Source organism: Felis catus, chromosome A2, assembly GCF_018350175.1.
Source record: "Felis catus isolate Fca126 chromosome A2, F.catus_Fca126_mat1.0, whole genome shotgun sequence".
NCBI lineage: Eukaryota > Metazoa > Chordata > Mammalia > Carnivora > Felidae > Felis > Felis catus.
This window is the reverse complement of record NC_058369.1, coordinates 59085656-59111277: the sequence shown is the minus strand read 5'-3', so window position 1 is coordinate 59111277 and position 25622 is coordinate 59085656. Positions and strand designations below refer to the sequence as shown.

General features: G+C 63.1%; 1 protein-coding gene and 1 long non-coding RNA gene across 3 annotated transcripts in view; one reads left to right on the top strand and one right to left on the bottom strand.

The window, feature by feature from the left end:
• PLXNA1 (plexin A1) overlaps positions 1–25622 on the top strand; it is a 49016-nt gene that overhangs the window by 13053 nt on the left and 10341 nt on the right. For both annotated transcript variants that reach the window (XM_023250088.2, XM_003982562.6), the window contains 20 exons: positions 6917–7057; positions 7887–7987; positions 8231–8354; positions 8458–8611; positions 8942–9041; positions 10200–10314; positions 12675–12875; positions 14825–14921; positions 14992–15185; positions 15310–15461; positions 15560–15680; positions 15968–16104; positions 17061–17228; positions 17715–17808; positions 18008–18247; positions 18332–18475; positions 18778–19012; positions 21467–21609; positions 23111–23367; positions 23639–23705. In XM_023250088.2, the coding sequence (XP_023105856.2) occupies positions 6917–7057; positions 7887–7987; positions 8231–8354; positions 8458–8611; positions 8942–9041; positions 10200–10314; positions 12675–12875; positions 14825–14921; positions 14992–15185; positions 15310–15461; positions 15560–15680; positions 15968–16104; positions 17061–17228; positions 17715–17808; positions 18008–18247; positions 18332–18475; positions 18778–19012; positions 21467–21609; positions 23111–23367; positions 23639–23705 (2985 nt within the window). The remainder of the gene's footprint in view (positions 1–6916; positions 7058–7886; positions 7988–8230; positions 8355–8457; positions 8612–8941; positions 9042–10199; positions 10315–12674; positions 12876–14824; positions 14922–14991; positions 15186–15309; positions 15462–15559; positions 15681–15967; positions 16105–17060; positions 17229–17714; positions 17809–18007; positions 18248–18331; positions 18476–18777; positions 19013–21466; positions 21610–23110; positions 23368–23638; positions 23706–25622) is intronic.
• On the bottom strand, positions 13518–16194 carry LOC111559460. The gene is made up of 3 exons (XR_002740388.2): positions 16149–16194; positions 14233–14414; positions 13518–13643 (listed from the first exon to the last, which is right to left on the bottom strand). It is a non-coding gene; the product is annotated as an uncharacterized LOC111559460 (long non-coding RNA).

Here is a 25622-nt window from a genome sequence, read left to right as displayed (position 1 = left end):
CTGTGGCGGCAGCACTCTGGGCCCCGGGGCCCCAGCTCTTCCCTGGCTCTGCAGCATCACAGCCGTGCTGGTAGCTGCTGAGCATCTGCGTGGGTTGCTCTGGGCCTGGGCTGCCAGTGACAGGGATACCTCTTAACCTCCAGTGGCCTCACAGCTCTAGAAGCTTCCCCTTGGATGCTTTTTCCATTCCCCTAGGACTCCCCTCCCCCCCCCCACCCCACTCTCCTTAGGATGCTGAAATTCAGAGATCCTGGGAGTCGGGTAGTGTTTCCAAGACCTGCATAGAGCAGCGTGGGCTTCTTCCCGGTCCTTGCTCCAGGGACCTGTCCTGGGCCAGAGCCTGCTCTGCGCGTCCAGCAGGGGTCCCTGCTCCCCCAGCCCAGGTCTGTGCGGGAGGCTGACTGGGGAGCCCCTGAGGGGCTGGGGGAAAGATGTTGGCCCTGAGAGAGATCCTGGGCAGGACCAGGCCCCCAGCCCCCGAACTCCTCAGCGGCAGGGAGTGGCACCACCTCCCTGGATTTGTATCTTGTGTGGCAGGGGGATGCCCTTGACTCCCAGTGACCTGACCTCTAGAGACCTACAGAAGCTCCAAGGGGCAGCCTGCACCGTTGGTGACCGTGCCTGCGGGTGTCCTCATCATGCTGGAACGTGAGCCCTGAGCACAAGCACGCGGCTGCCTGTAGCGTGGCGGGGAGTGGGGGGGCAGGGAGGTCCGTGGCCTCCTGCACGTGCCTAGTGTATGACTGATGTCCACTCTCAGTTGTGATGTATCTGCAGGAAAGTACACAGCTGTGGGTGTGCGGCCTGGAGCGTGTCACTGGAAGCACGCCAGGCCCCCTGTCCCCAGGAAGGTCGCTCCCTCCCCCAAGGATCACTTTACTGGTTGACCTCCGTCCCTAGGGCTGTTGTGCCAGTTTGGGGTTTTCTGTGGGTCATGTAGCACGTCGTCTTTTGTCTTCCTTGCTCATTGCCGTTGGTGGGGCTCGCCCGTGCTGTCGTGGGCAGGCCTGCTCCGTTCTGTGTCGTGATGACATCGTGTACTGCAGACCTGTGTGCACGGGGCCCTCCCTCCTGGGGCAGACCCCAGGCGTTGTTCCCTGTGGGTCTGCAGTGGTGGTGAATTCTGTGACACAGGCTCCACGCGTGCAGGGCCACGTTGCTGTTGAGTTTCCACCTGGGAGCAGGGCCTCTGGGCCTCTCTTCTCCTCCTGTCCTGAAGCTCTAGGACTGTCGGTGTTGCCATTTCCAGGATTAGGTGTGGTACTGCCTGGCCGAGTGGTTGATCTCATACAGCCATGCTTGGGGCAGGTTACTGGGTCCTGGTGGAGTTCTACCCTCCAGAGTGTTGTTAGTGGAGAGTAGACGGGTCCCGGCCGCCTGCTTCCCATATGTCTTAGTTGCTGTGCCTGTGGGGCCCTGTGGGTCACTGTGGGGCACTGCCCCTTCCTGCTAAGGACGTGGTCCCTGGAACCTTTGGTGGTATTGCCCGGTACTCTGGGGGACGTGTGTGTGTGTCCTGGGGACGACATGCTATGCTCTTTCTGGTTCTCCGGGCCATAGTACCAGAGGGTGCAGGGGCCTCTCATTCCCACCCTGGGTCTGTCTAGTGACTCCCCTGCCCTTTGTCCCAGAACCAGTGCCAGCACTGCTTTTCTGCCCCTCCATCGGTGATCAGCAGTCGCCCACAGGCATGCATGGAGGGTCCCGCCCCTGGCCCTACACTACAGGCCCACCTTCCTGCGGGGTCTGGCCAATCAGGCCTTAGCCACAGCAGGGGCGTCTAGGCATCTTTGACGAGCATGATGCTTTCGGCCACAGGCAGGCAGTGGCCACCCTGTGCCCAGCCCCGTGTGTGCCTAGCTGTGGGCCTGGCTTGGTGGAGGTGGCCTCATGAAGGTCCAGGGTTATTGCCTGCAGTGTGTAGTTCCCCCGCCCATGGACAGATAGGTCCCTGACTTCCAGGACCTGTCCTCTAAGGGGTCAGGGCGTGGGAACCCGTGGCATTGCAGCAAGGTGGGTACAGAGACTAGAACAGCCCCACTGAGGGGTCTTCCAGGAAGGGCATTCTGGAAGGAGAGAACAGTAGGGCCAAAGCTCAGGCCGTGTGATCTGTGTTGCCTTGTGGCCCAGCTTTGTGTGGCCTCCATGGCTGTGGGGCAGATTCCCCAGGGTGGTTGTGCACCTTGACCTCATGGCAGCATCTAGCCTTGGGGGCCCAGTTTCCAGGCAGCTTTCCAAGCAGTCTTTCCTCCCCTACTGTTGGAACCACGAGCTTCTGAACTCTAACACAGCCCTGTGAGGTGGATTTCTGCTGGCAGATGAGGAGACCAAGGGTCAAAGAGGACCACTGTTTATGTTGGTTGGTGTCCGCTTTCCTCTGTGTTGAGGGCTAGGGTTGAAAAAGACAAGATTCTTGGGACTCTCCCTCCCAATCTCGCCAGGTGTGTTTGGCCCAATTAGAGCCATTGGGCCTCCTGCAAATCATGTTTTAATTACCCAAGTACTGCCAAGAGGAAATTGTTAATTGCTTTTCCAATATCAAATTCCTCCTGGCCTTTGTGAGAATGGTCCCAGGAAGGGGCCTGGAACCTGCCCCCAGCTGGAGGGAGCGGGGGTGGTGGGGGGAATCCTGTGGCAGCTGGTGAGGGGATGAGAGGGGCCCAGGAGCTGGGTTCACCCACACGGCTGCACGGCCCTGACCAGGAGAAGGAAGATGGGCTCCTTCAAGGAGAGAGGGAGCCCCTCCCAGGACCACTCTGCTGCCCAGGGGGCTGGGAATAGGCTGGGCAGCTGTACGTACTAGAGGAGGAAGACACCCATGGGGTCCCAGCCCTGTAGCCGGGTCACTGGCTGCTGTCCTCCCATCTTTTGCCTGTCCCATCACCTGGGGTCCTGTTCACCTGCTCTCTGGTTTAGTCAGCGTACCGCTATTCCACAGATAGGGACACGAGGGCCGTTATCTCGGGATGGGCAGAGCAGGGAACTCTTTCCTTTCCCTGGTCGGGGCCAAGCTGGGCAGCCCCCTGCCTCCGGGCGGCTAGGGCGCGTGCCGGCCTTGGCAAGCGGCCTGCGTGGCCCAGACATCCTCCCAGTGCCCCCACCCGCCCTCAGCACAGAGAATAGGCTCTTTGTTGGATCTGGGCTGGACGGACAGCTGACCTGGCCAGGCCGCAGCAGTTGGCGAGAGCCACGCGGTGATGGGTGCGGGGGCAGCCGGCTGGGCCGGCCTGGGGTTTAGGCCCCAGGGCCAGGGGCTGCCCACCTGCCACTGGCTACCTCCTCTTGGCCCTGCACAGGGCTCTCTTTGCAGGACCCCCCCTCACCCCCTACCATGTGTCCTGGGTCCCCAGGACCTGTTGGCCTGGGGTGAAGGTGAAATTGCATGCTGGCCTGTCTGTGGGAACAGGCGGTTGATGCCTCGTGGTGGTGGTGTGTGTGTGGCCCAGTGTTTTTTGGTCCTGGCACCAAGAGGTTGCTGGGGCCAGGGGGCATTGACAGCCCTTGTGCCTCAGCTCAGAATGTAGGGGTCTCCCCCACGTACAGAGGTACAGGGGAAAAAAACCCAGGTTGGAGAAGTGGGTGAGCCAGAGGGCTGGGCCAGAGGCTGGACGGGGGTGGCTCTGTCCCTCTGGGTCAGAGCCAGGGGCGGGTGGGTGCCTGGGCGTGGTGTAGCCCAGCAGGCATGCCCTGGGAGGCTGGCCACCTCCTCTCCAGCCATCTAGGCAGGAGGAGGAGGCGTCCTTTCTCAGCAGGTGTGGGGAAGGGCACCAATGGCAGAGGGACAGAGTTTGGACCCTGAGGTTCTTCTGTGGTGGGACATGGGAGGGAAGGTGGTCGTAGCTAGTTGTGGAAGGTTCTGGTAGTCTTGGGGAAGCGTTTGCAGAGCACAGAGGTGACAGCTGGAGGTGGGAGGGAAGATCCCAGGGGATGCCGGAAGTCTCTCCTGTGTGTGCTGCGGGCCGGCTGCCCCAGGGTGGGCCATCCCCAGGTGGGTGGCCCTCGACTGGACAGCTGTGCGCAGGGGAGTGGCATTGGCACGTGCCTCCCGGCGGTGTGGCATATGTCCTGCTGTCCTGCCAGCTGCCTGGCCCCGTGCCTGCCCTGCACGCCCCTTGTCCCTGGAATGCCTTCCTGGCGGCATACTGCATCCCTCCTCCCGCTTTTGGAGCAGACTCTATGTCCCCAGGTGCAAGTGGGGGCCTCGCAAGTCTCGGTTCACCTGTCTGTGCTGCACGGGCCCTGCAGCCTGAAAACCAGCTGTGACACAGCAGGCATGTCCCGAGCACTGGTCTTTGCTGGGCTGGACACCTCCTGCCCATCCGACGGTCACACGTGTGCATGCAGGGGCCCTGCTGAGCCTGGACGGTGGCCACTCAGTATACAGCGTGGAGCCTGTCACCCACGTCACATCCACCCACGGGCCTGCCAGCTGTGCCTCCCTGGCACCCCCACTTACTCTGCTTTCTCCAGAAATGTCCCGGCTCCTTGGGGCCTGCCTCTGCATGTTTGAGGGCCGGGGCTGCCCCGTGCTGGGCAGATGGGTGGACAGATGGATGCGTAGCGGATGGACAGCTGGACATGCACGCTCCCCACTGCAGCTGTTGGGTGCCACCTGTTGGAGTCGGCGTGCTGCCGGCCCAGGGGCGGGGCGTTTCAGAGTCTGGCTCTGGCCTGCCTCCTCTCTTACATCCCCTAGGATCCTGCTCTCTGCCTGCCCCTTTCCATGGCCCCTGCTGGTGTGCTCCCTGGTTGTGCCCTTCCCTGTAATGTTTCCCTTGTCCCTGCTGGGTTGTGAGTGCCCCTGGATAGGACGTCCACGCCCCAGCCCATGCCCTCAGCCCTCAGTAGGGAGGGAGACGGCAGGCCTGGTAGAGGGGGTTGGTCAGAGTCAGCACCATATGGACACTGGTGGTCCGTGTGTCTCGGTGAGGCAGGGCCCCTCCAGTTTCCCTGTTCAGCAGACACTTCTTGAGCGCCCCCTGCATGCAAGGGGCTGAGGTCTGGTCAGGCCAGGCTGTCAAGGCCTCCTGGGTAGCCGTCCCCCCGTATCTGGTTGTGGGGGGGGCCAGGCTTGGGGCACTGGGGGAGGGGGCCTGGTGCTGGGAGGGCTGGGGTCTGGCCTGGGCTTCTGGGTGGCTGCAGGGGGCGCCTGCAGGGAGGGGGCACAGGTGTAAGGCAGGGCTCTGGGAGAAATCCGGAGTCCTGATTTGATCAGTTGGGCTGAGACTAGGGCTGGAGACCTGGGTCCCACGGGTGCACTGGCCTGCATACAGGCCCTGCCCTCCTGACCTCCTTGTCCCCTGCTTCCTGGCCACTGTCCAGGCTGGCCTTGCCAGGCCTGGGTTGTGGCTGCTGGGGTTTGGTGATTGCCTTGAGGTCCAGCCGCCTTCTGTCCCCTCTTCTTGGCACAGTGGCTTGGTCCTTATTTGATTCTCAGAGCAGCTCTGGCAGGGGGAGTGGTGCCTGTCGTCACCATCTCACAAGTAGGGGAATAGGCAGAGAGCGGGTCAGCGCGCCATGTCGCTTGCACAGCTGGGTGTCTGTGCTGGGCCTTGGGTCCAGGCAGTGTGGGTGTCCAGAGGTGGCACTGCTGGCCTCCCTGAGCTCTCCTGTGGCTGCAGATTCCCCGCCAGCAGCAACTGCCCACCCCCGAGGGCAGAAGGTTTGTGGGGCCGGCTGGGTCCAGGTTGGGGTCCCGTCCACGCTCACCCGCAGGGGCGCTGAGGCTGGGCTGCCACAGCCCCTCACCCAGCACCCCTTCTTCCTGGAGGCCGTGGGCCGAAGCCACTTGGGCAGCTCCAGGCCGGGCCTGTGGCCGCCTCCCCCTGCCCAGCTCAGGGCTCAGCTCTTCCGGGTCTGGTTTGACTTAAGCCTGCCTGCCTGGCTGGGAGGCAGCTGAGCGGATGTGGGGGGTGGCCTCGGGCTCTCAGGAATGCGGCCCTCCCCCTCTCCCTCAGCCGGCAGCCTCTGGCCCAGAGTCACAGCGCCCCACCCTGGCTGGCCGCCCTCGGCCAGCGCAGAGCGCAGGGGTGTTCACCAGCTCCACGGGCCACCCCCACCAAGGAGACCTGCCCTGTCCTGTCAGTGTGGGGGTGCAGAGGAGGGGTGCTGGGCTGAGCCTGGGACGAGGCGGAGGTGGAGAGGTGGGCTGGCTGCTGGGTCACAGCCAGAGAGGGGCGGGCCTGAGCAGGGCCGGCCACCTTGTGCCCTGGGAGCCTGCCCGGGACTGGCGGAGCTGGGCAGACGCCGCCCCATGAGTCCCGTCTCTGGAAAGCCCCCTGGGTCTCTCTGTTAATTAAATACATTTGTTTGGTAAAAGCAACTAAAAATACTTGCAGCATCGTAAGCTGCAGAGAAGAGCTGGCTAATTAGCGCCCGGTTTGTTTGGGATCTGGAATATATTTCCATGCCGATGAGACGCCCTCCCTCCTGCCTTCTTGCTGGGGTGCACCCCACTCCAGGACCTCACCGGGGCCCCCCACTCCCATGCCACCTCCCTGCCCTGGAGCCTCCTGGTGTCACTTCTCAGCCACACTGGACACCTCACTGTCCCTGAAGGCCCCTGCTGCCTCTTCGTGCCTTTCTACCCCCTGCACAAATATGCCTTCCTCTGGGGCACCCAGCCTGGCCCCAAGGAAAGTGGGACCCCTGCCACTTTTGTGCAGGGCTTGGCTGTATATGACGGGTGGTGGGTTGTGGTTGTTCTTGTGGATGAAGGGGCTAGGTCAGGACTTGCCTACGGGGCTGAAGTTTGTCCCCCATGGCCATGGTGTGGTTGGAAGCCTTAGCCTTATCCTTGCGGGGCTTGGGGGGCAGCTGGGGGAGGGGCTCCAGACCCCTGACCTTAAGTAGGTGTGGGGCTGGGCCAGCGTTGGCCATTGCTGGCCTAGCCCCACTTAATCCCTCACTGCCACAGATCCTGGTAGACCTGGGAAACCCTGGTGGCCGGCCAGCCCTGGCCTATGAGAGTGTGGTGGCCCAAGAGAGCAGCCCTATCCTGCGTGACCTGGTCCTCAGCCCCGACCGCCAATACCTCTACGCGATGACTGAAAAGCAGGTGGGTGACCCACTGCAGGACACGTTGGGGGGTGGGTCTGCTCCCATCATTGGTCTACTCTGTCCACCCTGGCTCCAGATTTTCCCCGGTCAGACTTGGAATTCTCAATTTCTCCCTGAACAGTTGCATATCCACAGGAACAGATACTTGAATAAGAGCTTTGTGGGAGTATTGGTGTCATTTGAGGACTGGGAGCATACATCTGGGGCCCCGAATTCTCGGGCTGCGGGCCCGCACAGCACCGGCCTCATCTGCCCATCTCCATGGGGTTGGCACCTGGCCTGGCCCACCTTATCGAGGCCGCGCATTTGTGTTCCCAGCCTAGCGCTTGGAGCCAGCCTCTGACCTTCTCAGCCTGGTGACCGCATGCCCCTCTCCCAGCTGTCATGTTATTCCACTTTTCTGAGGACCTCAGTGCCATCCAAGCTGGCGAGGTCGGGGTAAGAGGGGCCCAGCCTGCCTCTGTGCTTAGGACTGGAGTTGATGAGCTCAGGCTCCCTTGAGGAACTCAGAATCCAGACAGATGGGAGAGTGACTCTGGCTGGAGCGGTCAATTCCTCCCTGGATGTCTCACCTGCACTGACTTGCTTGCTCCTTGACTGCTGCCTCCCAGCAGAGGGCCCTGGCCTGTTTAGCCTGATTTGGCCAAGTCAGGGTCACCCAGGACTAACCTTTGAATAGACCATGCTAGAGAGCGACCTGAAACGGGGGCCCCGCTCGTGTGTGGGAACAGGACACACACACGCGACTGCGGTGAGGAGGCGAGGCTGGTAGGGGTTGCGGGGACGAGCCTCGCGGGGGCCTGACACCAAGCTTCCCGTGCTGCCAGGTGACTCGTGTGCCCGTGGAGAGCTGTGTGCAGTATGCATCGTGCGAGCTGTGCCTGGGGTCGCGGGACCCCCACTGCGGCTGGTGTGTCCTGCACAGCATGTGAGTCTCGAGGGCCCGGACACCCCTGCCTGGCAGCCTCTGACCTGGGAGAGCCCCACGTGGCCGTCCCGGGTGCCTCGGGCAGTCACGACTCCCTTTTGAGCACCTCCGGGTCTCTCCTGGGCAGGGCGTTTGGCTTCCCTTAGCGCGGGTGACGACAGCCCTGCTGAGCAGGGCCCGGAGGGTCGGGGTGCCCCTCTGGCCGCCTCCCCCACGCCTAGCCCCAGCACCCTCTTCCCGCAGCTGCTCACGGCAGGATGCCTGTGAGCGGGCGGACGAGCCCCAGCGCTTCGCCTCCGACCTGCTGCAGTGCGTGCAGCTAACGGTGCAGCCTCGAAACGTCTCCGTCACCATGTCTCAGGTTCCGGTGAGTGCGGCTGCCCTGGTGTGGGGTCGGGGTGACCAGTGGGGGGCGGGGGGGGGGGGGGCGCGAGAGCTCCTTGCTCACCGAAGCCTCCTGTGGGGCCCAGCTTGTGCTGCAGGCCTGGAACGTGCCTGACCTCTCGGCTGGCGTCAACTGCTCCTTTGAGGACTTCACCGAGTCCGAGAGCATCCTGGAGGATGGCCGCATCCACTGCCGCTCGCCCTCTGCTCGGGAGGTGGCGCCCATCACACGAGGCCAGGGTGAGTGCCACCGTGGGCGGGGGTCAGAGTGGCACCTGGAGCCGTCCTGGTGGGGTCTGTGAATGGGTGTTGCGTGGTCACTGTAGGCTGGCAGGGGAAGGAGCAGGTGCCTGCTCTGGGAGATGGGGCCACAGCTGCCTGTCCATGGGCTCGGAGGCTCCCTGGGTCCCAGGGTCTGAGGGGCAGGGGTACGGCCAGGGGCCGTGCAGGTGGTGAGAGGGGAGGGTCCCTGGCAAGGCCTGTCCCTGTTCCGGGCTGGCCCTGGGAGAGGGTCCTGGGGCCGGCGGCCCCGGGTGGCCCCGATGACTCAGGCCCGTGCTGCTTCTGCAGGAGACCAGCGGGTGGTCAAGCTTTACCTGAAGTCTAAGGAGACAGGCAAGAAGTTTGCGTCCGTGGACTTCGTCTTCTACAACTGCAGCGTCCACCAGTCGTGAGTGTCCTGGCACTTCTGCACTGACCACCCCAGCAGGGCAGGGCAGGGCAGGGCATGGCTCTGTGTGGCCCGGTGGTCAGGGCGGGAGGAGAGGCCCTCGTGAGAGCCTCTCACCTGGCAGGGGGGCCGGCGAGGGCACGGCCTCCAGGAGGCAGATGGGGAGGAGGCTCAGGCCGGGGCTGTGAGAGCGGGGCAGGGGAGGGGAGTGAGGTGCACTGATTCAAACAAGGCAAGTCTCGCCGGCCTCTCGCAAGCTGCTGAGGTGTGAGGAGTGGGGTCGAGGGGCTCACCCAGGTGTATGGGTCAGCCACAGAGCCAGAGGCACCTGAGTTTCAGTTGTGCCTTTGTTGGCTGACCGGCAGACTGCCTGCCTCTTCGTGGGGGCCCACTGAGGGCCTGGGTGTTGATATTACTAGGTTATGATCTCTCTGTCCAGGGTGGCTGGGATGTTTGGAGCAGCGGGCAGGACTCTGGAGCTGGAGGGGATTGAGGGTCTCGGGAGAAGCAGGGTGGCCGGTGGGTTGGGAGGTCCCTGGGAGAAGCTAGAGGTAGTTTTCTCCAGTGTAAGTGGGTCCATGGGGGCTGCAGAGATGACAGGGCTCCAGCCACAGGAGGTTGTGCAGGCCAGAGCGCCGCAGGGACCTGTCTAGGCCCTGGGGACGTGTGGGAGAGAACCGGACAAGCACCTGCCAGGCGGAGCTTGCCTTCTGGTCAGGGAGATGGATGTCCGCCACGGTTCTGCTGGGCCCTGCAGCGACAGCTTCCCTCCTAAATTTAAACCTAAGTTAATTAAGATGAGATTGGAATTTAAAAGACAGTTCTGTACGTGCACCAGCACATTTTCCCAGTGCTTGTTGTCATGTGTGACTTGGTGTGGCCAGTGGTCACCTCGGTGCACAGCGCAGGCTTTCGTCACGTCTGTAACCAGGAAGGTTGTGTCAGCAGACACTGGGGTGGACTGTCAGGTGTTCAGGGTCTGGAGAAAAAGCAGTGCAAAGAGAGGGAAGCACGGGATGGAGGAGCAGCCAGTGCAAAGGTCCTGAGCTGGCACTGTGAACTGCTGAAGAAGTAGCAGGCAGGTAATGTGGCCCCGTGCAGCCCCTGGCTGGAGCCACAGGTCGCCCCGGTTTCAGCACGCCTGCCCTCTCCCCGCAGCTGCCTGTCTTGTGTCAACGGCTCCTTCCCCTGCCACTGGTGCAAATACCGCCACGTGTGCACACACAACGCTGCCGACTGCGCCTTTCTGGAGGGCCGTGTCAACGTGTCTGAGGTGAGGCCAGCCTGAGGTGAGCTCAGGGTTTGAGAGGCGTGGTCGAGCTGGGTGTCGCCTGCAGCTGGCAGTGGGAGAGCTCCCACGGGCAGCCGGGACACTGCGCCAGAGGCCTGCGCTATTTGGGACCTTGTCCAAGGCCACCTTGACCTGAGGCCAACCAGTAGTGCTTGTTGGCGGCCTCTTGATGTGCTTCGTGGTCCTCAGGGAAGGCCTCCCACCTGGGCTTCTGTGTGGGGGCGATAGACCAAAGGGATGCCCGAGGGACGATGCAGGGAGAGGGGGACTGTCCACCCGATACGGTGAGGTGTGTGGGCAGGCGGGAAAGGCCCGGCGCCCAGAATCCGTGTGGATGAGGGAACCCATCAGACTGACTTGCAGGGTGGGCGGATGGTTCTCGGAGTCATTTGAGGTACCGCGTAGTAATTGATAGTAATTAGGTAGTAATTATTTTGGAGCCTGGGCAGGGTGCTGACTTTATTTATGAACAGCCAGGCTACTTTTCCTGGAACCCGAGGCACTCGGAACCAGGACCGGCCGACCTGGGATCCTGTCAGAGGGTACAGAGCCGGAACTGGAGGCCAGGGCCCTTGTTCGCAGTGGACACCGTGCCCGTGGTTGGACGGGGCAGGAGGGTGTGGGGTGTGGGGGCAGAAGAGGTGCAGCGTGCCTCAGGCCACTCCTCACAGAGCCTCCCCCGACCAGCCTCCACCATCACTCCCCAGGCCCCTGTCCCCTCCCTGCTGTGACATTGCCCATCATGGGACAAGGTGGCAGTCAGGGGCAGGCCAGGAACAGGCAGGGACCTTGGGCATTTGGCGGGAGCAGTATCTGGGTGAGCGGCTGGTGTTGAGAGCCAGGGTGTGGGGATGGGCAGTGGGCTTCCCTTGGAGTGTGGCCCACATGAGGAGCTGGGCACAGGTGTCCTGAGGGCAGGCAGGGGCTGTGGGGCAGCAGGAAGCTGGTTAGTGACCCCAGGGTCTAGGGACCTCAGGGAGGGCTGTCGTGGGCCTGGGTGGAACAGCACGTGCAGACCCTCCTGAGGAGGGTTCAGGACTGGGCTGAGGGTGGTCATGGGGTCCAGGGAGGTTGCCGTGGGAAGGGACTCATCCTAATGATACACTGTCTTCAGCCGTAGTCCCGGGTTTTATGGGGACTTTTCTAAGGAGAATGACACAGGCCCAAACTTGACCAGTCCTGTTGCTTGGAAGGAGCAGGCTCCTCCCCCTCAGGTTCCCCTCTTCCTATCTCTGCTTCTGGTTTGGATCTGCTGGGAGGTGGCCCCTCAGGAACATGGTGCCAGGGAACAGCCTCTGTCAGACTCCAACCTGATGCGGGCACAGAGCCTACAGCCCGGGACAGACCAGGGCCTCCTGGGCAGCAGAGATAGTGTCTACAGAGGGACGTGTGAGCTTGGGGGGTGACGGGAGCCAAGTCCTGGTGGCCAGAAGGAGCCAGGGCTGCTGGGGGTCCAGGAGGGGCAGCCGGGGGCTGGAGAGGCAGCAGGAGGGTCCCTGGGCCTGGGGGCTGGCCTGGGCACCCCGTCAAATGGCCAGGGAAGTGCTGGTGTAGGTGTGGGCGCCTGAATGCGTGGACAGTAGCTCTGTGTACATGTCCCCATCACTTGCCTCTCCCCGGGGTGGAGGAGGGGAGGAAGGGCATCCCTGCAGACCCGGCAGTTAGTGGCCATCCTGCCGGTCTGTCCCTGCCAGAGTCCGGGCCCCTCCTCAGGCCCCCAGAACCTCTGCAGAGCCAGTCCTGGGCCTGTGCCTGCCGTGGGAGCTGTTGCAGGGCTTGGGGATTATGGCCTGTTTTCAGCATCTCTATTTAAAGCCCAGCTCAGCATAGCTCCCGCGGGGCCTTCCCTTCCCGCGGCTCCTGCCGGCAGTGCTGCAAGGAAGCTGGGCCATTGCATCAGTTTGTTGCCCAAATGCTGGCCCTGGGGGCCCCGGGCTGTTTTTCTGCCCAGCTCTGGCTATTTTTACATGCTCCCTGGGCCCCCAGCTGTGAGCTCAAGCCCCAACGCCCCATGCTCAGCTGCTTCTGCCTCAAGGGCCTTTTCAGCTGTGGGCCAGATGGGGCTCCCTCGGTGCTGAACAGTGGGGTCCTAGCGTGCTGGGCAGGGCACTTGGGCCCGCAGGTGAGAGGGCCTATAGTATGTGGCCATAGTCTGGCGGGTGCAGAACTCAGGCCCCCTGCCTCCAGCCCTGCTGGCAGTTCCTGAGGTTTCAGTCCGCCAGTGTGTAAAATGGACCCAGGGGTGCCTGCCCGCAGGCTCTGTGCACAGATGAGGGTCTGGGCCGTAGTAGGGGGCACCGCGCTCACACCCAGCCTTTCAGCCGAAGCCTTGTCGTCCCCAGGACTGCCCGCAGATCCTGCCCTCCACCCAGATCTACGTGCCGGTGGGCGTGGTGAAGCCCATCACCCTGGCCGCGCGCAACCTTCCGCAGCCGCAGTCGGGCCAGCGTGGGTACGAGTGCCTCTTCCACATCCCGGGGAGCCCGGCCCGCGTCACTGCCCTGCGCTTCAACAGCTCCAGCCTGCAGTGCCAGAACTCCTCGGTGAGGCGGGGTGGCTCCTGGAGCCCTGTGTGCCGGACCGCGCCCGTCACCCTCACAGCCTCAGGATCCGGTTTCTGCCCTTAGCGCGAAGGCGGTGCATAGTCAGGGGTGGCCGGGATGGCTCAGAAGGCACTCCAGGCTCAGCAGGCCGGGGCCACGGCCTCGGGTGCCCCCCGGGTGCGTGGGTGAGAGGGCCGCAGATGGAGATGTGCCAAGAGCCACCCAGATGACTGGCAGGTGCACGTCTCAGATGTGGGAGAGGATACTTAGAAACAGGGTGGGAAGTGCACGTGTGGCTTTGCGTGGGGTCTCCTGACGTGGGTGAGGAGGCCAGATTGGTGTGTGGGAACGCCCTCGTGCCACCTTCACCCGTGCTCCCAGGAGGGCCACCGTCAGGGCGACAGTGACCGAGCGCTCAGCTCCTGTTGTGTGTCCTGTGGCCAGCACCAGAAAGCATTCACAGTGGCTGGCGCATCAGCTGGTGGTGTTGCCTCAGGGTCAGGAAGCAGCTGCATTTGGAGTCCAGAACCTGATAGGGTCACGGTTCTAAAGCCTTTAGTCAAGTCCAGGGAGTTTAGTGATGGTGATCTCTGCAGAGCCAAGTCCTTCCCTGGTAGATGGGGCGGGGGGGGGGGGGGGGGGGGGGGTTGCATGGTGGTCCGAAGGCCACTTGAGCTCTCCTCTGGCTGGCTCTGTGACTGCTGGCAGGCCTCAGTTTCCCTGTCTGTTCAGGAAGAGTGTCATCGGAGAGAATCCCAGGGGAGAGGCCTACGGTCAGAGGTGTGGCCTCCTGCTAATGATGGTGACTCCTTGACCAGCACGTCATGTGTCCAGCGGGGTGGGCAGGGGGTCCCAGCAGCCTCCTGGGGGCAGGTTGTCACTTGGCCAGGCCCTGTGCCCTGCAGCTGGCCCAAGAGGTCCCTGCACCTTCCTGCCCTGTGCTTCCCATCCTCTCTCCTCACTCTGTCACGCCTTACACCTGCATCTCTCCAGGTCCTGTGGCCTGGCTGCTTCAACCCTCCCCTTGCTCTCCGGCCGTCTGTTGGTGCCTCCCCTGCCCCATTTCTCTGCCGTCCCTGAGCCTCTGTCCCCTCCATCCTGCCCTCCCCCAACCCCCCGGCCCACATTTGTCTTTCCGGTGACTGTGTTGAAAGGGAAAAGGGAGTACCAGGGAATTTGATAGGATCCAATTAAATTCCTGCAGATAAAATAATGATGAATTGCTCTGGGATGGAGTGGAGGTCCTCAGCTGCAGAAAGTGGGACACAGCTGGGAGCGCCAGGCCTGGGCTCCCGGGGGAGGGGTATTGTCCCTGAGCCCAGCCCATCCAGGGATGGGGTGGGGGGCAGAGACTCACCTGCTGGTGCTTCCTGCTGGCCTGTGCCCAGAGCTCAGGGCACACATCTTACACCTCAGGGCAGGCCTGGTGTAGGGATTACTGAGTCCACTCAGCAGACAAAGAAACAGAGGTGCGTAGAGAACCCGTGACGCGTAGCCAAGGGGGCCAGTTGGGGAGTTCTGATTTCCTGGTCGGGCAGACTGCAGGGGGAAGTGGGTGGTCACTGTGGAGTGTGTGCCTCATGTGGCTGCTGGGGACAGGGCCTTGGCTGGAGAGTGGGGATTCTGGCCACCAAGAAAAAACTCCCCGTGTGTGTGTGCACGCGCGTGTACATTTGGGCTGTGGTGGAGGGAGAGCTGCGTGTGACAGCTTAGCTCTCTAGGCTGGCTAGTGGGTGGATGGCTCTCTGGGATTTCTGGGTCCAGATTGGAAATGCCATTCTGGACAGGCAGAGCCCCTAGGCTCTGCCCTGCCAAGCCTGCTCCCAGGGGACAGTCCCAGAGGTAGCCAGGAGGGGCATGCAGTCCCTGACTCACTGCCGTGGGCAGTGGCCCACGACCTCAGAGTCTAGGCTGTGCACGTGGCCTGACCGCCTGCCCTCTGCCTGCAGTATTCCTACGAGGGCAATGATGTCAGCGACCTGCCCGTGAACCTGTCGGTGGTGTGGAACGGTGACTTCGTCATCGACAACCCTCAGAACATCCAGGGTGAGCTGGGCGGGCTGTCTCGGAGGGTGGGGCTGAGGGTGGGCCGAGCTGACCGTGCCCCTCCCCACAGCCCACCTCTACAAGTGCCCGGCCCTTCGAGAGAGCTGCGGCCTCTGCCTCAAGGCCGACCCGCGCTTTGAGTGCGGTTGGTGCGTGGCCGAACGCCGGTGCTCCCTGCGCCCCCACTGCCCCGCCGATGCACCTGCCGCCTGGATGCATGCCCGCCATGGCAGCAGCCGCTGCGCTGACCCCAAGATCCTTAAGGTAGGCAGGCCTGCCAGCCCTGGGCAGAGACACGGACCCCCCCAACCCCCGGCTGCCTCCCGCGCAGGGCCCTTCCTGGCCCATGGTGGTCCACCTCCGTGTCCCAGCCTCGGCCTCTCCGCAGCTGTTCCCCGAGACGGGCCCGCGGCAAGGAGGCACACGGCTCACCATCACGGGTGAGAACCTGGGCCTGCGCTTTGAGGACGTGCGGCTGGGCGTGCGTGTGGGCAAGGTGCTGTGCAGCCCCGTGGAGAGCGAGTACATCAGTGCTGAGCAGTGAGTGCAGCCTGGCGGGCCCAGCGGGCAGGTGGGCAGGGGGTCCCGACATCCGGGCTAGACCCCACAGCCCGCTAAGGTCATCTGGTGCCCCCCAGGATCGTCTGCGAGATCGGGGACGCCAGCACAGTGCGATCTCACGACGCCCTAGTGGAGGTGTGCGTGCGAGACTGCTCTCCTCACTACCGGGCCTTGTCACCCAAGCGCTTCACCTTCGTGGTAAGCCCTTCCCGGCCCGGACCCCTGTCCTCCCCCAGTGGCTGAGGGGGGCTGTGCAGGGGCTGGATTGAGCTCCTGGTCCTCCGTGGGCCCCCTCATCCAGCAACACCTTTGTTCTGGTCTCCCCTCAGCCTCCTGGTCTCCAGGGCCTAACTGCAGGTCCCCACTGTATACTTCGGGCCCTGACTGTGGGCCGTGCCTGGGAGCCCGTGAACACAGGGCCTGGGGCATGGCTGGGGGTGCAAGCAGGCCTCTGGCACCTCATGCAAGTCCCTTCTTCCCCCTAGACTCCAACCTTCTATCGAGTGAGCCCTGCCCGAGGGCCTCTTTCCGGGGGCACCTGGATTGGCATCGAGGGCAGCCACCTGAACGCAGGCAGTGACGTGGCTGTGTCTGTTGGCGGCCGGCCCTGCTCCTTCTCCTGGTATGGGGTGCAGATGGGGGGTAGGGGGCCTGGGCAAGGCCTACCTTCCCTGGGTAGTGGTTGGTTCAGATGGCTGCATGCCCCCTCTTGTTGCCCAGGAAACAAGGGGGGGGGGGGTTGGAGAGCCTGGTTGGGGTGATCACCATGGAAACCAGAGGCGGAGAGTGTTACCATGGAGACAGGCTACCTCTAGAGTGGGAAGGGCAGGGTGGGCAGTGTTGGGGGAGTGGGCGGGCCTGGACCCAAGGGAGGGGGACACAACTGCCCTGTTCTGGGGTGAGGGGCATCCCTTGGGAACACAAGTATTTAAAAAAATTTTCTTAAGAGAGAAAAACGAAATCTTGACAAAAGCCCTGAGGCTTGAAGTGGATAATTTTAGATTAGGGATGATAATGGAACGGCCCTTTAAATATTTTCCTGCGGTAATTATCCGCTATCAGACTAATTATCGGTGTTTGCAGCCTTGCCGCAGGAGCGGGCCTGGCGGCTGCGGAGCCTCCTGGCTGTGCTGAAGGAGCCGAGGGGACAGGGACCCAGGTGCAGGCGGTGACCGGCTGGCTGCTTGGCGGGGGTGACCGAGCGCCCCCACCACCCTGGCCGGTTCATTCTGCCTCCTCATGGCCCAGGCTTGGGGTGGCTCTGTTTTCAGATCAGGAGACAGCATGGAGGTGGGGCAGGGTGTGGGCATCCCTTCACGAGAGTTGTTGCTGAGCATGGCCCTCTGGGAGACATGCCCCCGGCCCTGAAGAAGGGCTGATGGGAAAGTGGCTGTAACAGTCATCAGCGACCAGGAGCAGGGCCTCGGGTGGCTCTGTGTCCCAGGCGGGCAGGCGAGGCCCGGGGAGGTCCAGTGACTTGCCCACACACCTGTCTGTGATGGAGCCTAGACGCTTAGCCCACCTTAGAGGCAAGCTCCAGCACCTCCCTGCGCCCTCGCTGTCCCCTGGCCCCTCTAGGAGGAACTCCAGAGAGATCCGGTGTCTGACGCCCCCTGGGCAGAGCCCCGGCAGTGCGCCCATCGTCATCAACATCAACCGTGCTCAGCTCACCAACCCTGAGGTGAAGTACAATTATACGGAGGACCCCACCATCCTGAAGATCGACCCTGAGTGGAGCATCAACAGGTGGGCCCCCCCAGCCCGCCCCGAGCCCCAGCAGCTCCATCGGTCCTGTGTGGTGCCATTGAGGGTGGAGCTCCTGTACCCACCTCTCTCTCTTGCTTCTCAGCCTGGGCGGGGGTGGCTGAACCTGCTCTGTGCTGCCCGAGTCTGTCTCTGGGGGTGGGTGCGGAATAAAGGAAAAGTGAGTGAAGATGGAGACCGCTGCTGTGCCCTGGAGGTGACAACTTGGTGTCCGTGTTAATCGAGGAAACAAACTCCTCTCTAAGCTCTGTGATGCTGCACTCTGCACGGTGCCCAGAGCCGCCCTCTCAGGACAGGGGACCCTGTCTGCTTTGAGATGTGGTGGCCGAAATCGGAGGTCCAGCACACAGGGGTTTTAACCTGTGAGCTGTCTTCGGGGGGCAGACTGGAGTGTCTGGCCCTACCCACGTGCGCTGGACCTTGGCAGAAGTCCATCTTCCCCCTGTGACCCCCTACTCCGTCTTCTAGCGGAGGGACCCTCCTAACCATCACGGGCACCAACCTGGCCACTGTCCGTGAACCCCGCATCCGGGCCAAGTATGGAGGCGTTGAGAGGGAGAACGTGAGTCCTTGAGGGATCCCTCGTAGCTCGTGCCACTGTGGGGGGGTGCGTGGACCCCAGGGAAGGAAGCGGCCCTACCCGGCCGGGTGGGGAGCCCCACATGCAAGGGAGGCCGCAGCCCCTCGGCCCTGCTTGGTGGGGGGGGGGGGTCTGACTCTGTGGGGAGCGGCCAGCCCAGCCTCCGTGCCTATGTCCCCAGAGCTGCCTGGTATACAACGACACCACCATGGTGTGCCGTGCCCCGTCAGTGGACAACCCTACGCGTAGCCCGCCAGAGCTGGGGGAGCGGCCGGATGAGCTGGGCTTCATCATGGACGACGTGCGTGCCCTGCTGGTGCTCAACTCCTCCTCCTTCCTCTACTACCCGGACCCTGTGCTGGAGCCACTCAGCCCCACGGGCCTCCTGGAACTGAAGCCCAGCTCCCCACTCATCCTCAAGGTGGGCTGGAGTCAGCGGGTGGTGGCACTGGGTGGCGGGGCTTGCGGGGCCGTGGGGCTCTCTGGCTCATGCCCACGCCCACAGGGCCGGAACCTCCTGCCACCTGCGCCCGGCAACTCGCGGCTCAACTACACGGTGCTCATCGGCTCCACACCCTGCGCCCTCACCGTGTCAGAGACCCAGCTGCTCTGCGAGTCCCCCAACCTCACGGGGCAGCACAAGGTCACGGTGCGTCCACGGCCCGCCCATCATCCGTGATCCAGCCCCAGCTCTGGTCTCTTGGGCACCTGCCTTTGACCCCCTGACCCTGCCTCCCTAGGGCAACGCCAACTTTGTGGCTGAGCCCCAGACTCACCTGTGGCCCAGAGGGAGCCCAACTCAGCCCTCGCCCAGCCCTGGTGCCCCTGGGTGGGCGCAGCACCTGCCCGGACTCCCCACGTCCCCGCCACTCAGCGAGCGTGGTACCAGGGGCCCTCCAGAGCTCCGTGTGGGGGAGGGGCCTCCTGAGCAGCCTGCACCCCCACCCACAGGTCCGGGCTGGTGGCTTCGAATTCTCTCCAGGGATGCTGCAGGTGTACTCGGACAGCCTGCTGACCCTGCCTGCCATCGTTGGCATTGGCGGGGGCGGAGGCCTCCTGCTGCTGGTCATCGTGGCCGTGCTCATCGCCTACAAGCGCAAGTCTCGGGACGCCGACCGCACCCTCAAGCGGCTGCAGCTACAGATGGACAACCTGGAGTCCCGCGTGGCTCTGGAGTGCAAGGAAGGTGCGTGGCCGGGAGAGGGGGGGAGGGGCCTTGCTGCAGCTGCTGCCACCTGCAAGCCAGGCCCCGTCCTCTGCACTGACTCTGCTTGGTTTTCAACATTGCCGACACCTTTGTCGTGCCATGCTCGGTCTCAGGCAGGTGGGCAAGGGCCTGATGGGCTCTGGGGTGAGTACAGCCTCCGTGAGTGCCGCTTGAGACGCAGACTCTGGAGCCAGAGCGCCTGCATTTATGACCCTTCTTGGTGGCAGGACCTTGAACAGGCATCCAGCCTTCTTGTGTCTCAGATTACTCATCAGCAGGATGGGCGTGGTGACCGTCTGTGGGGCCAGGCACGGCACCAAGGAGGGGCCCTGTCTTTAGGCCCTCAGCACATGCAGACCTTGGTTGGCACTGATCTTTGTCCTCGAGGGGCTGTCTCGGGAATTCTCGGTAATTGGGCCACAGCCCAGCCTCTTAAGGAGGGGCATGTGTCCCTTATGACCCTGCTGTGTGAGCGGTGGAAGTCAGCTCAGAGAGGCTCTGGCAGGGAGACATCGCGTAGGCTCTCGCGCAGGGGAGGTCCGGGGTGCGGCTGACTTCCAGCACGGGTTCCTGTGTCTTCAGGTGTCTCTCCCTGTGGGGATGGGGCTGGCACCACGGGCAAGCTCAGCTTCCCCACTGGGCCCAGCTCTGCCCGATCCCTGATGCCACTCCTGGTTATGTGCCCCACTTCCCTGAAACCCCCAACGGACAGTGGGCAGACCCCAAGGGCAGGAGGGGGGTTCCCCGGAGAGTGGGATGGGTTCTGGCAGGCAGGGGCTGCAGGCGTCCGAGAAATGTGAGCTGTGGGCTCAGGGGTCTGCGGGAAAGGCCAGGGTGGCGGCCCCCAAGCTGGAACGGGGGGATGGCGCCCCATCTCTGTCCTTTGGGTCCCAGAGAGGCCAGTGTGCCCAATCACAGACTCATCCCTGGCACAGCAGACACTGCCACACCTGCTCGTGTGTCAAGCATGCTGCTGCTACAGGGTGGACGCATGGGGGTTGAGTGCCAGCAGCAGAGAGGTGGGCACTCAGGCCAGGGCCTGCGCGGAGCCCTCCCTGGTGGCCCAGGATGGAGACCCTGGGCTGCACAGCAGCCGCTTGAGGGGGTGGGTTCAGCTGCTGTGTGTGCTCGGGGCTCTAGGCAGCAGGCAGCAGCCTTGGCCGGTGATGGCCGTCCCCGAACCTGGTCGGCTTCTCTGGCTGGTATGAGGTGGTGACACCTGGGCCCCGGACCAGCCTGGGATGGCCCCCCATCTCCTCGTGGCCCTTGGCCTGCTGCCTCCTCAGGGAAGTTGGGGCTGTTACGAGAGGTGGATAGAGCTGCACCAACAGCGATCGACGGGTGAGGGATCCAAGTTTTTGCAGATGGCCAGCCCGTAGCTCTGGGAGGCAGGTGGTGGGAGTGCACCTGTTCGGGGCATGAGGAAAGGGAGCCAAGTGGTACACAGAGTGTGAGGCCCAGTGGGTGACTGCTGCATGGGACCCTCAGGCCTGCTGCAGGCCTGGTATTGGGCTGTTCATAACTCCACCCAGCCCAGAGTGTCGCGTTTGCCCGGGACCTCTGCTTGGCTGAGAACCAGTCCCATGGGACCCAGGCAGGTGTGTGGGGCTTGGGTGGGAGACAGGTGGCCCGGGCGGGGGCCAGGATTAGGAACTCTGCAGGTGGGGTTCTCTTCGGGGTGAGGCAACCGTGTGCTGAGGCCAGCGTGCAGGGGGCCTTTATCTGCTGGCACCATGTGGGTGCAGCGGCCGGCAGGCACTCCAGGGCCAGCGGTCCCCGGCAGATGAAGGTCCCTGCTCTGAATTAAACCTGCCAGCCATCCCCCAGAGCCCGTCTAGCGTTCCTCTGGCTCCGGATCAGATAGTGCCTCCCTCGGGCTGTTGCAGAGCAGACACCTCACAGCTCTGGAATGTTCTGTTGAGGCCTGCCCCTGCCCTGCCTGCCTTTGTTTCTGAAAGAAGCAGAGTTGCCCGGAGCAGGTCGGGTAGTGTAGAGGGCCCGGCGGTCAGCGTTCATGCATGTGGTGGCGTGGAGGGCTCGGGGCCTAGGGAGAGCCTCCTGCCTCTCGTACCTGGCCCCATCCCTTCTCTTACCAGAAGCTGAGACAGAAGAGCCACAGGGTGATGTGCCCCCCAGGGTGGTGGGGAGAGCCGCCACCCACAGTCTCCTGGCCTCCAAGCGCCTGCGTTAGATACGAGGAGCCCCTCCCACCTCGGCCCCAGGCTGAGTACCTTCTCTGCTGTTGTCTTGGTTAATCCTGTGACATGTCAGAGGGACAGAGAGTTTTTATCTGTGTGCTTGGACTGGGAAAACTGAGGAGTTTCCGGACGGTCACCCAGCCAGCAAGTAGCAGAGCCAGAGTATGAGCCTGGCCCTGCGGGTGGGAGCGCTGGGGCTCTTGGGCACCTGCTCTGACACCTCGTCTGGCTGTAGCCTTTGCAGAGCTGCAGACGGACATCCACGAGCTGACCAACGACCTGGATGGTGCCGGCATCCCGTTCCTCGACTACCGGACATATGCCATGCGGGTGCTCTTCCCCGGGATTGAGGACCACCCAGTGCTCAAGGAGATGGAGGTGGGCTGTCGTCTGGGGCTCGCTGGCACCTCTGCCTGCTCCTGGAGCTCCTGGGTCCTGGTGGGTGGCCTGGGAACCCTGGGGGGTGGCTCACACCTGTCGGGTGGGGGCGCTGGGAGGCAAGACCCTTGGCTTCCTTTAGTGCTTCGGCAGTGGCGGGGGGATGCGCCTGGCGGGTGTCTGGGGTCAGGGCCAGGCTTCATCCCAGCCGGCCACCTTGGCTGGGGCCTGGGCTCACTGGGGCCTGCCTCTATTTTACGAAGTCCTTTAGCACACTGGGTACCACCTGTAGCTCACCCATCCCGTCTCCTGGCTGGTTCTGGATGCCGAGCTTCTCTGGGCAGGGGGCTGCTGCCGTGCATGCTGGGAGGTGTGGGTGCCCAGCTAGAGTCTGCATGGGCGTTTGGGGTGAGTGTGTGGCGCTCAGAGAGCCGGGCTCTGCTCTGTAGGTGTTGGCAGTGCTCAGACTCTTGGCATGAGCTTACTGAGGGCGAGAGGGCTGGCCCCAAAGTCCTCTCGGGGCCCCCAGCGGCAGGCCAGGAGCCCAGGCCCCAGCTAGGAACAGGCAGGGGGCTCGGTAAGTTGGCCTGGTCATGCTGTCCGGCTGAGGGGGTCCCATCTGCACACTTTGGATGTTGGGGAACCCACTCCCGATCGTAGCTCTGTCGGCTGGGCATTCCCTCCTCTGCTGTGCCCGAACGGGCCTTCCTGTCAGTCTGGCTCCGGCCCGGGGCTGCCGTGGGTTGCTCATCACCTCCTCGCCTCCTCATCCCTGCAATTGCTGCCACGTCAAGGGTTCCACGTGCTCTACCGGGTCTGTTTCCCAATGTTGCCATCCACCGTGTTGGTCTTGCTGCCCTCGTAGACTGTGCATTCTATTTGAGTCTTGTCACTTGTCTGCCTGGGCTGGGAGCACGTGTCCCTGGCAGCCTCTGGTATAGCCTCGTGGGGAATCTCTTATACTGACAAGCCTTGGTGTAGATAAGAGAGAGTAGGGACCCTGGAGCCAGCCATGCCTATGTTCCGTCCTTTTCCCCCCGCACTTCCATGCTGTGTGGCCCTGAAGAAGCCTCTTTCTCTTCTGGATTTCGTTGTCTTCCTCTGTGAAGGGGGGAAGGTGGTTTCTGCCTTGGCGGTTGTGGGTGCAGAGTGAGACCACGGCCATACTTTGCTGGCGCCCAGCAGATGGGTGGTTGAGTCCAGCTTTCTCTTAGCTACAAGAGCTAGGGCTGCAGGAGGTGGCCGTCCCAGAGTCTGGCTGCAAAGAGGGTGGCCCTGGTTCTCCACCTCCCACTGACAGTGGTATGGTGGGTGACTCAGCTGCCGGGCCATATCCATTCTGCCGAGGACAGTTGAGGCCCAGGGACCTGTCAGGGCAACGTGTCCCCCGCCTTCAAGGCCTGCTCTCTGGCCCTGCCCTCAGCCCCTCAGCCAGAAGGTCTGCATCCAGGCCGGGTGTCCCTCTGGGTCTGAGTGGGCCTGTGGCCTGCCCCTCCCCCAGGTGCAGGCCAACGTGGAAAAGTCGCTGACGCTGTTCGGGCAGCTGCTCACCAAGAAGCACTTCCTGCTGACCTTCATCCGCACGCTGGAGGCCCAGCGCAGCTTTTCCATGCGAGACCGTGGGAACGTGGCCTCGCTCATCATGACGGCCCTGCAGGGCGAGATGGAGTATGCCACGGGTGTGCTCAAGCAGCTGCTGTCCGACCTCATCGAGAAGAACCTGGAGAGCAAGAACCACCCCAAGCTGCTGCTGCGGCGGTGAGCCCACAGGCCCGGGGGCCTAGCTGTCGCGTCAGGCACGGGGATCCTACTCCGGGGCACGCCACACTGGCCCCCATCGGTGCCAAGGCAGAGCTGTTCCTGTTCAGAGGCCTGGCTCTGGGGGCAGGGGCTGGGGTCTCCATGGCAGTCCCCCAGCTGCCTGACGCCTGGGGTGCCTCTCGGGGCCTGACTTTCAGCTCCACGGGCGGCGGGTGGGGTGGGCACAGCGGCCCAAGTTAAGCCACCCCTGTCCATGTTGTGCCCCCAGGACCGAATCAGTGGCGGAGAAGATGCTGACCAACTGGTTTACCTTCCTTTTATACAAATTCCTGAAGGTAGGTGGGTGCCAGGGAGGAGAGGATGTCTGAGGCAGGGTGCCAGGCAGGTGAATGGGTTCAAGGGAAAAGGGAGAGAGCGGGACAGGCAGGTGGGGAGGGTGGGGGTCTCAGTCCAGCGTGGCTCATCAGGTCTCAGCACGAACTCTCCAAGGACATGTGTCCATTGGCCTTTTTCTTCCTCCTGGAGGCTGTCCACACCTCGCCCAGCCCCAAAGCCTCTGTGGTGATCTGTTTGGGGGCCCACGGCTGGCATCTGGCTGAGCTGGAGTTTGGATACAAGCCCAGGTCTCTGTAGCTGAGCCCATGGCCCAGAGCCAAGGATGGAGAGGACACCTGGGCAGCACCTGGTGCTGGCCAGCCTGGCGAGGCTCCTGGAGGCTCCCGTTGGCCCCTGTCGTGGGGAGAGGGTGGCTGTCTGGGCTTCCTCTGTGGTTGCCTGGACAGGCCGCTGCAGCTGGGGAGAGCCCCCCACCCTCGGGAGACGAGCCCTGAAGGCCTGTGGCCAGCCTCAGAGTGGGGCAGAGGCTACATACGGGCCCTGGTGGATTTTGTTCCGAGTGTAAGTAGTTGGACTGGTCCCCTGTGCTTTAGAAACAAGATGATTTGGACCCAAGCGTCTGGTTTCCCTTAAAATCTGAAGGCTTGGTAGACGGGCCCACAGTCTTGAGAGGTGGGGGTTGGTGGGGCCCTGGTGCAGCCCGGTGTGCATGGTTTGTGTGTGCCCCACCTGGTGTCTGGTTGATGCTCTGCAGGTGGCCGAGGTCGTGGGCAGCCCAGTGGCTGCTGGGTGGCAGGGGTCGTGCTGGCACAGGCGGCCTGGGGCTGAATTTTGCCCAGAGCAAATTCTTGGCCCTGACTGGGGAGAGAGGTGTGGATTGGAAATGGGAACAGGTGCAAGAGGGGCAGGGGGTCAAGGGGACGAGGGACTTGAGCAAAGTCCTGAAGGAAGGGAAGGAGTTAGCCGGACAGAGGGAGCAAGGGCCCTGAGATGGGTGCCAGGTCCAGCAAGAGTGGTCTGGGGGAGCCTGGCTGAGGCTTGTGCAGTGGGGGCCACAGCAGGAGGTGACAACAGCAGTGTCAAAGTGACCTTATCGTAGCCGGTGATGGAGTTGTGCATTTCCCGTAAAAACGCAGTTCTGTGCAGACCACATCTGGTATACTTCCGTGCTCATTAGGCTGTGTTCTAGAAGCCAAGAGAAGCAAGGGTTAGAGAGTGCAGACAGCTGGTGTTGAGGCCTGTCTCAGTGCCTCCCTGTCTGACCCCAGTTCTGCACACCCAGAGAAAGGGGTCTCATTTTGACATACGGTTTGAGAACCTAGGTTGGGTGTGTGTTGTGTGTGGTTCCAGCGGCGGGTCAGGCCCCACAGGACACTACAGGCAGACGGACCGGGTGGGGGGCGGGGTGCAGTCTGCAGGTGGTGCTTTGGGCTCGCAGGCTGGTGCTGCTTTGTGCAGGGGTGGGGATAAGGGTGTAGTGAACAGAGGGAGAGGGAGGCCGGATCTACTTGGAGTGCTCCCCCTTCTGATTCACTGTGCACGTGAGGGAGCGTGCTGAGCACGAGGAGATGGCCCAGGGCCACAAGGGGGGAGGTGGCCACGCTGGGGCTACCCGCCCATACCCGTGGCAAGGAGGGGCACCCGAGACTGGTCCCGGGCTGCTTCTGTCCACAGTGAAGGCCTGAGGGAGGAATTTCTGGTTGTAGGAATGGGCAGGTGCAGAAGGTGGGGACACGCTTGGTTGGAGGAGTAGGAGGTGGCCTTGGTGGCTGCGGTGTGGGGAGCTCGAGGGCACGTGGTCAGAGGCAGGGGCAAAGCAGACTTCTGCCGAGTGCCGATGGACCACCTCGGGTTGTCTTGGTCGTGGACTCCAGGTCCCGCGGGGCCGGTGAGTTGCTGCTCTGGGTCAGTAAGTC